This window comes from Salvia hispanica, unplaced genomic scaffold (genome assembly GCF_023119035.1).
Source record: "Salvia hispanica cultivar TCC Black 2014 unplaced genomic scaffold, UniMelb_Shisp_WGS_1.0 HiC_scaffold_1249, whole genome shotgun sequence".
Classification (NCBI taxonomy): domain Eukaryota; kingdom Viridiplantae; phylum Streptophyta; class Magnoliopsida; order Lamiales; family Lamiaceae; genus Salvia; species Salvia hispanica.
Window position 1 is genome coordinate 1 of NW_025951526.1, and position 10,386 is coordinate 10,386.

General features: G+C 36.7%; 2 protein-coding genes, 1 long non-coding RNA gene and 1 pseudogene across 3 annotated transcripts; 2 read left to right on the forward strand and 2 right to left on the reverse strand.

Annotated features, from left to right (window-relative positions):
* Positions 1–6: 6 nt before the first annotated feature.
* LOC125198158 (protein KINESIN LIGHT CHAIN-RELATED 3-like) lies at positions 7–1,060 on the reverse strand (the record flags this gene model as incomplete). The annotated part of the gene is made up of 1 exon (XM_048096584.1): positions 7–1,060. A coding segment is annotated over exon 1 (1,054 nt), but the record flags the coding sequence as incomplete, so codon positions are not given.
* Positions 1,061–5,292: 4,232 nt separating this feature from the next.
* On the forward strand, positions 5,293–7,087 carry LOC125198157 (the record flags this gene model as incomplete). Its single annotated transcript, XM_048096583.1, has 3 exons — positions 5,293–5,613; positions 5,686–5,807; positions 6,982–7,087. Coding segments are annotated over exons 1-3 (444 nt in total), but the record flags the coding sequence as incomplete, so codon positions are not given.
* LOC125198156 lies at positions 7,088–7,625 on the forward strand. Its single transcript, XR_007172352.1, has 2 exons — positions 7,088–7,134; positions 7,387–7,625. It is a non-coding gene; the product is annotated as an uncharacterized LOC125198156 (long non-coding RNA).
* Positions 7,626–7,676: 51 nt separating this feature from the next.
* Positions 7,677–9,729, reverse strand: LOC125198155 (annotated as a pseudogene).
* Between the last annotated feature and the right edge of the window lie 657 nt (positions 9,730–10,386).

Genomic DNA, 10,386 nt, shown 5'->3' on the forward strand with positions numbered 1-10,386 from the left:
ACCGACAAGTCTCACCCACTCTTGGATCATTCTCTCCAAGCACTTCCTTTTGAACTTCCAAACCACTCATGTAACACGAAATTGAATTCTCGAGCTGGCCCAACATAGCATAAGTATCTCCCAACTGCATATAACCAGCAAATTTAGCAAGAGCATGATCTTGCCCTTCCTCAACCACAGGAATCTCAATCGAATGCTCCAATACCGGAATAGCTTCCCCATACTGGCCCAAGCTACAGTGTATGGCTGCGGTTACATGTAAACACATGACCACATCCAAACTTGGCTTCCCTTCAGCACACTTCTCAAACGACTTAGCAGCTCGCTGAGCTAAATCAAGAGCCCTCCGAGCATTATCCCCAGACGACATCAAATCCCTAGCTTGCTTTAGAAGAAACGGCCCAAGATCGGGATTTTCCTCAGTTCCTTTCTGCAGCTTCACACTCCCAGCAGCAGAGTTCCGGTGTTTCTTCAACAAACCACCCGGAGACGTTTTCTTAGAACTCTTCTCACTACTCCTATCAATAGGCGGCTTTGCTGGACTCTTGCTCTTTGGACTTGAACTTGATATTCCAGAAAATTCAGATTCTAACTGCAAGTTAGAAGCTTTGTTTGACTGTGCAGTAGGGGTGACAACATCCACAGATTGAGAATTCTCCACTGAACTACCTTTCTTCGTACCAGAATCGCCATTATACGGCCTCTGCAGCTCTTCATCCTCTTCAATTATCTCCACCTCCCTCATCTCTCCTCCCACAAGATGCCGCAGCTCAGAATCAATCCGTGACTCATCACCATCAGATCCAAAACTATGCCTAGATGGTGATTGATCAGAACTCTGCATCTCACACACATTTTCATAGAGCTGGTCAATGGAGGCCTCAGCCCCCCCTTCTGCATTGTCGCCGCCATCCCCATTGTGTGGAGCTTCTGGGACCTGGCCGGCAGCAGGTGTGTTATTCACAGCTGAATTGTCTTTACAAGAATTAGAATCTCCATCCTCATTCACTATCCCATGATTCCCATCTTCATGAATCTCATCCATCACAATTCCGGGCATTAATCACCAAATTTAAAAAAAAAAAAAAAAGATCGAAAAACATGAATTACAACACGTGTAGAATAAAAAGGGAAAACAGCACACTTCCAACAGATCCTAGCTGATCACTTTTAAAACTCCAAAAATCAGAAATGAAGAACCTATTATTTAAAAAAAAAGCTGTAACCAGCTGCGAACAACCATATGTAGCACTCATTTAATTGGGAGAACTATAAAGCACATGGTAACAGATTAACGCTAAAAATTTAAAAAAAAAAAAAAAAAATGCCATAAACTGAAAAAAAAAAATATCAAGAAACAGAGCAAAATTTTTAAAACATGAAAGACGATAAAGGGGCCAACCCCTTTTTTAAAAAACCATGTGAGAGGTGTCTAAAAGAGAGGGGGGAGAAAAAGGGAAAAAAAATCTTGGTCTTTTTGGGGGTTTTCGGGGTGGGACCCCAACTGTGTATAAGGGAAAAATTTTTTCGATGAGAGAGGATGGGCAGAGGCGGCATTAGGTGAAGAGAGGAAGGGGGATAAAAGGGAATTTGTTGAGAGAAAGTGGCAGAGGTGAAAAGGTCAGAGAAAGGGAAGGGGCTTCCCCCCCCATCCCCCCCGCAACTGCCCTTTGTTGGATAATTAATCACACTTAATTCTATTTTTAGTCATTTGTGTTGTAAGATTTTGTTGCAAAATTGAATCTTAGATGCTACCTCAGTCCCTCAAAATCTTTAAGCTTATTTTAGTCGTATCTGAAAATTTGATACACTTCATTTTTATCATTTTTTAGAATGACTCTATATTCCATTAACTCATTTATACTCACATTTTATTATAAAATTAATATTTTAAGTAAGATCCACATCCACCAACTTTTTCAACTCACTTTCCATTATATTTTTAAAACCTTTGTGGTCAAAGTGCAGTAAATTTTGGAGTCGAGGTAGTATAATAGCTAGAAATTTACACTACGTTACACTGCAAAATGCACGCAAATTGACTAATCATTAGAGTTTTACTATATTGTTTATATTCTTTCTTAGTTTTGGGTAATTATAGTTGTGATTAATATACTGATTCAACAATTCTTGAATTATAAAGTGTGAAATTAGTAAAAGTGAGGCATCATTTGTCTTTTTGTGATCTCAATAACTTGGTATTAGTCTATTTGAGGTATCATACAATTTGTTATAACTTTTATATCAACTACTATTATCGGTATATGTATTCTTTGTTTTTTCCAATAAAGGGATATTTAATATATTAAATGTTATTACTAGTACTAGTAAATAAGTGATAGTAATGGTTAGCCTTTAGCAAATTGACAATATTATACGTCGTTGTTGCATTAATTTAAAGTATGTCGTTAGGTGACATTCATAAAGAATGTAAAACAAGTGAAACTTAGAAGGAAATTGAAAGATACTGAGATATTGTGATAAATAATGTAGTGTAAACTCTGATTTTACATACCCAAAAACTAAGTTAACTATGGCTAGATCACTTACTAAATTGGAGTCCCTACTAAATAAAACATGGAGATGACATGCCATTTGTCAAAAGGGTGGAATGATAAGATATGATCATTGTTGGGTTTTAAATTAATTAAATTTGTACTTTAGGTTGAACTGGTTTGGAATCCAATGATAATTATGATACTCTAGAGTATAATTGAGTAATAGAGTTAAGAGATCATTTTAGACTTTTGGCAATATAGGGTCACGATACACTGTCTAGACAATGATGCATCACGTAACATACCTTCCAAAGAGGGCAAAGCAAGTTTTCGAAAAAAAGGGAGGCCAAAGCATAAAAAGCAAATATTAATACATAAATTAAATAAGTCACTCAATGGCTTCAATGGAATCCCAACAAAAATATCAACGTGTATTCACTTGGACAGAAGAATACATACATTAGCATGGAACTATTCTTCTTGGAATGAAAATGATTCTCTTTTGATTTGTATTTGCAATAAAAAAATCCCCAGTTCATATTATTGTACTCATTCGCTTGTTGCATAAGAGATTAAAGTAATTTTCCTAATTTCATGATCTTTACATAGTCCCCTTTGGTGATTTGTGTTAACAATATTTAGAGGAGGCGTATATTGATGAAGGCGTAACAAGTGCATGAGACATAAAACATTCGAAGGAACGCTCTCGTTCTAAAGAAAAAAATTTTAGCCAAAACTTCAAGAATCCACAAATCTTTTAAAACATTCAAATGTCTGCAACACAACTTCTTGTATAAATGGTCATCTAATTGCACAACGGTTGTGTTACTGATTTCACAATGGTGTATAATAAGAGGATCTTCACACACATTTATGGGTTATAAATTAAATAGTTACTACTCCACAACTCCACTTAGTAATCTTACCAATGCCCCCGTACTTGCAAATAGTTACAATCAAGATACATAGTAAGTAAAAAGATAAAACAACGCCGTTGCCGGGGATCGAACCGGGTCACCCGCGTGACAGGCGGGAATACTTACCACTATACTACAACGACTTCGATGGCGTGTGGTTCATGCGACTGGAATACTGAGACTTGGCTAATAACGGTGTAGAACTTAGGATGCACAAACAATTGAAGTCAATGGTACGGAATCATAAATTCACGCGACCAAAATCATCTCAATGGCTAAAAATATCAAAACACTACAAATTTCTAACACCGACTATGAACGAAATCCTTGGGCCGAAACATATACACGGACCCATTAAAAATCTACCTAACAAAAACCAAAAATATAAGGATTATTTATCGTAATAAAGATCAACGGCCCAAATTATCTGCGGACTATTTTTCATCATAAGATCTAAATCCATTATCTTTCAAAGCAAGTAAACTCACAAGCAATTATGTGAAAACCATTCACCATCTGTTTATGGTTTTGCTGCAAATTTAAACAAGTACCAGTCCACTTCTAAGATATGAGAAGGGGAAGAAGATTTAGAATATGTAGTTTATGAATTTGATGCAACTTCAGTATAATTTTTGGGTTAATTGCCTATAAGTTGTTATAGAATAGTTAAGAAATTTTTCAAACTCCATGATTTGTTATTCAAATACTAAAAGATATGTGATAAACCAAAATTTGATCAAACTCTATAATTTTATAGACAATAAACCATATAGGCATATACTATATTTTTCGAAAGAAAATGCCGTTCGGAGATCGAACCACGCCGAGTTATACGTTAAGAAAAAAATAATTATATTTTATCAATTAAAAAATTATTAAACTTTGATCTTAGTTATTTTTGTTGATTAAGAAATATTATATTTTAATTTTAATTAATTAAAAAATACTATACTTTAATTTTATTAATTAAAAAATATTAATTATTTTTTTTTTGAATTTTAAGAAAATGTTATGCTTATATTTTATTAAAAATTATTATTTTTTAATTATTTAATTTTATTATATAGATTTAATGTTACTATACTTTAATTTTATTATTTTAATTAAGAAAATAATTATTTTAATTTGGTAATTTTTTATTTTATCATGTTTAAATCGTATAATAACAACATCATGTTTTAGTCGTTATCGTGTCGTGTCAAGGTAACTGACTATCATTAACAAAGAGTTTACTTTTTTTTGGGTACACGATAACATGCACGAACTTGTTGGGTCGAGACACGATAAGAATCCGATGATTTTGGATTGGGTTGGGTTGGGACACGATTGGGTTGGGTCGATAATGGGTTACACGATAACACTCAACACGCATCGATTTAACACCTCTACTTGAAATGCTGAATTTTATTGTTTTTATTAATTAGTACGGTACTATATTAAATTGACTCGAAATTTAAATTACTTTTTCCTGAGTGCAATGGTTGACTATTCTTGGGCACGAAATTACTCTTATTCTTACTCTATCGGGAACTCATATTAATTACAATCCACCATGTTTACTAATAAAAATGTCTATCTACCAATCCTAGTAGGCTAGTAGCCATTATATAATTAAAACAACACCTTTTTTAGAAGCAATATTTAAAAACCCAACTTTAAAAATATCACAAGTTTTATTTATTTGTCTATAATTCTAAATATATCACCGTTTGTTACTCCCTTGATTACTAGTTACCGAATTTCCTAGGCACGAGTAATTAATGTCAAAACCCATCTTTGGAAATTTATACTGTTTTATTTATAAATCCTAAAATTGATAATAAATGGTATAGCAAAAACAAAGAATATGTATATATAAAATGATTTATAATGCCTCTCACCGTCAATCGTCTATTTATGTACTAATAATTGGGCTGAGTCCTCAAACAGTGGGGTCACATCTCCATTACTCCATTCTCCTAATTCATCACTGGTCGGCGGCAATGGAGAAAATAGTGGTGGTGGTGGAGGAGGCGGAGGCGGCGATAACAGCCCTGAAATGGGCGCTCCACAACATCCTCCGCTGCGGCGATGTGGTGACGCTCCTCCACGTGTATCCGACGCAGAGATCAAAGAGCAAGAGAAAGCTCCGCCGCCTCCGCCTCAAGGGCTTCCAATTAGCTCTCTCCTTCAGAGATATCTGCAACGCCTTCCCCAACGTAATTAATTACCTTCTCTCAGTCTCTCTCTCTCCATTGATTGATTGAATGAGTTATCATTATCAATTGCAGACGAAGACGGAGATCGTTGTGACGGAGGGCGACGAGGAAGGGGGGAGAATCGCCGCCGTGGTGAGGGAAATCGGAGCCTCCACGCTCGTGGTGGGGCTTCATGATCGGAGCTTTCTATACAGGTATTTTAATTTTTAATTTTTTAATTTTTTATTTATGTAGCAAGCACGTTAGATGTTGTCAAACAATTGATCACAAAATAACTTGGGCCTATGGTATGGTCAAAAAAGAAAGGTGGGAAAAAGTTTGGTTAAATTAAATGTAAGTGGTGGGAAATTAGCGTTACGTCATGTAAAGTTGGTCATTATACTATGCCACAAGTTTAGTCAAAAGGGTGGGCCCCTCTGCTTGCCGCGTTTTCCGCATGTCGTTACTCGGTCAATAGTCTTTCCGTCGTAATATGTTACTCTTGTCTTGACTCTGCGTGTTAGTTTTGAAAAATATGTAGAAAAGACTAATAGTAGTAAAATATTAGTAATAAAATATGATTATATAATGGGTAAAGAAAGATTGGTCGTGTATATAAAAAGTAGTGTGCAAGGATATGAAATTTAAAGTGAGGTGGACGTGTGAATGTCGATTTCAAATAGTGTGATTGTTAATTATGATGATTGTGAAATATTTTAGCGTAGGACGGTTTAAGGTGTGGGATATGCCACTTGGTGCTTATTTTTCCTTTTAATATTCGCTCAGTTTTATTTAATCAACTTTTTATAGTATGAGTTTAGTTGCTAATTATTAGATTAACCAATCACTTTTCTTGTTGTTTCATTTACTTAAAAGAAAGAACATGAAACTACCAGTTTCGTGTTTCCTGCATTTGATTACCTATGTTAATACTTAAATCTAATTTTTTTTCTCTAAAGATATAAAAAGGACAAAAAAAACATTCGTCCATTAATTTGAGTGGGAGAGTGGAAGTTGACATAATCGGATACTCGTGTCACACTAGTTGAAAACACTTTCTTTAAAAATCTTGTAACCACTCTCTTAGGCTTTTAAAATAAAACTATTTGCAATTTGTCTAAAATATTTTATTAAATATCGAAATATTCTGTTATTATAAATATATTATATTTTTATATAGAGGATACATATACTTTTATTTTACTACTAGTATAAGGTAATACTAAAACAAAAGTAAGGTCTAGTTACAGTAAATATTACTCCTATTCAACTATCATAACTTGCATTATTCTTTCAATATTGAAATTTTAATCTTGTAAAAAGACTATATATACACTTTGATGCTAATCCCATTTGGTTTCTATGATCGTCTTGTATATATTCATGTAGGTATCTAACACTCCAAAACAATAGCATAAGGCATTTGAACTGTAAGGTCCTTGCCATCAAAGAACCAACAACAAGTCCGACATCCACAACGATCTCTATAGAAGGGTCTTCAGATACGATGGACTTGTCACAGATCGAAATATCCGTACTTAGGTAAGACTACTTGTCATTTTTTGGGGATTTTACTTTTTATGCGTTGATAGCTTTTGCATTTTTTATTATGAATTGGTAAAGACCTAAAAACAGAATAGTTATTTAATACAGTGTTGCGATGTCTTGATAGATTATGTGTGTTGAGCAATAAATATGCCATTTTTATAGTTATTGGATAGTGGCGGAAAACATGGTATGTTTGAACTTTATAAGATTATAATTTAATCCATTATTGATTTTTACATATTGCAGTATTCCTGAAATTCGTCCTCAGAAAATCCCATACCAAATTTGTCCAGATCCGAATGCTATAATTTGGAGATCAAAGCCAACAAAAAAGTAAAGACAGGAGAGAGCATCATATGCAGAGAGCTCAAGATCTTCATTGTCTAGCTACATATATACAAATGAACATTGTAAAACAAGACATTTCCAGCTATTATTTCTCCTTGGTAGAAATTTAATAAAAACTGAGGAGTGAGGAGTGTTCTTTTTTTATTGATCATATCTAATCCTACGCTCAGTAATTCCAAAAAAAAAGGTAGAATTGAATTCCTATTTACCTCACAGATTATGTACAGTACAGCTTCTGGAGGGTGTATAGAATACAGACAGATGACATATACTAGTATCAACTATCAAGTAGCATCCCGGTCGCAGAGGTTGTAACCGGACACAAGGGAGCTGATGGCAAAGGCGAGGAAAGCCAGGAACGACATGGCAATTGACGCACTAGCCATCAAGGTGAACTCGTCCGCACCCCAGTTAGAAATCCAGTCGTCCACCCTGGTGGCTGCCGAGGATGATGCTGACATCAGAAGGTAGCAAGGATCTGATCCACAAGATTTTTCAATATTACAATGAGATTAAGAAACTATTGCTAATATAAAGGAAATTAGATTTACATATCACTTGCCTGATCCATTGCAAATTCGAAATGGTAACGAAGATGGTGTGCAAAGACATGCTTCCCTTCCCAGATAGTAAGCCAGGTCCAAAGCTTGGAAACCAGCATACACAAATCCGATAACATTTACAGCTACGCAGAATCTGTTTACAACATCCATCAGGTTGACTAACAACACATTAGTTAAAGCAAAATGCAACAATTAGTTCAACTCTAACTACAAAACCAGATGCAGCCAATCTAGTTCAACCAAGACTATAAACGTATTTAGAAGTTCGAAACAGATAGATATCCAGTTTATGTGAGTAAAACAAAGGGAGTATTCTCGCTTTATTACAACTCCTCCTGCTCCGAGCAAGCTACAGAGTCTATGATTATCTAGCCAGAGCAAATGAACTTTGAGCTGATAGATGAACTCAAAGACCAACTTTATGAGGCTCAAACAAATAGTGATCTAAATCTAAGCTTTTGGAAACATCAAAATACCACCAAAACACATTTTCCTCATCTGTTAGTATCAAATTTAATTTTTGCTTCTGATATTCACAAGCATAAACTTCAGTGGAGCACCAGCATTACCAAAAACTTTGCATTGAAGAAACAGACTACAACACCTCTTGTTTCCACGATTCTACAGTTTTCACTCCGTGTCAATTCGAAAAATTCATGCTATGACTTGAGATAACAGCATAATGATTGCAAAAACTTGTGTACAGCCAAATGTACTCAGCAATCAACATACACCCAAAATCCCCAATTTGGGTTCATCTATCCCCAATTAGGGTTTATCATTAAGAATCAAGGTTTACAAACTCCTAACTAGGGTTTATTATTCACAATTAAGATTTAATCAGGGTGGACTGTGCCAGATTCAATTCATCTTAAACATGCAAGAACCAAGATGAATAAAATTTGCAGAATCATACCTGTATTCGATATATCGACCAAAGGAATCGCCGCTCCACCCTCCGTCTTGTCAGCAGCCATAACCGAAAACGAAATCAAACAAGAAATGACCTCAAACACTCGAAACGCGAGCGCCACCCTCCTCACCGCCGTGTTCCTCCCCGACCTCTTCAAGATCGACTCCACCGCCGCCCTCGACCGCCGCTCTCCCCCACCACGCCCCTCCCACCCCCGTACCCCTCCTCCAGCGCCCCATCGCCGCCCACCGGCCCCACCTTCTTCACCCCGGGCGGCGCCTCCTCCCTCACAAACTTATTAAGCCCCACAACCGCCGGAATCTCGAGATTCTCCCCTTCCCTTCCGCTCCCTTGCGGCGAGCTCACCGGAATGTCGAGATTCTCCGATGCGGAGTGGGGCCACCGCCGCCACCCTTTGCCGACGGCGGCCGGAGAAGGCTCTGGAGCGCCGGATTTCCCCGGAGACGGGACGGGGGAGTAGTACTTATCGACGAGGACTATGGCCTTGTCGTTCTTGTCGTTTTGGGGACGGAAGGAAGGGTCGTCGGAGCGGAGGGAGCGACTCGGAGCGGAGAGGCGAGTGGAACGAGTCGCCCTGACTCGTCATTGACTCAGTGTCGGACATGGATATGTGGCTGTTGCTGTTTCTTCGGAAACTCGGTTTACTGTGATTGCCGGCGTCCGCGCCTTCCATTTTTGGAGATTTGAGAGGGAATTGACGGAATTTATGATTGTTTGGCGATGAAATTCAAGAAAAAGGAAAATTATAAGGGGAGAAAGGAGCGAAGGTGTTGGGTTTATGCTCTCAGTTGTCGGAGGGGGTTCTGATTCTGTGAGCGAACGAGCATGGTAGCATCTTGTGCACTTCGTTTATTCACTTTTAGTTTAACAATTCGTATTCCTAATTTTTGCGCATAGTCGGTAACATACTCCAATCCAAATTTATTATACAAATAATTGAATATACAGTTTCTGTAATTGTTTTTGGATGGTTTCCACGTGGCAAGTGGTGGTTGGGTTGTTGATATCGCATGACTGTGTGAGGTGCAGATGAGCAATATCATCTTAAGATGGGACATTAAAAATCCTTTACGTCCTAATTGCGTTTACTGAACCTTAAATATTTTCTAAAAAAAATATTCGGGCTTCTACCCACGAGTCATCGCCCCACTCTACTCCTCACTAATTTATTAAAAAATACATTAAAAATGTTAGTATGTCTTAAATCCATTAAGAAATGTTAGTATGCTTATGCATATTTACGTTTCTGTGCCTTAATTTTGTATTGGCCAAAATGTTGTTGTCCATTGCTAGATATTGCTCTTGTACATAAATTTAGAGGGAGAAAATCGCTATATATAGGTTTTCAAAAAAAAAAAAAAAAATGAAAATTAGGTGATCAGCGCTATCACAGTGCGATTC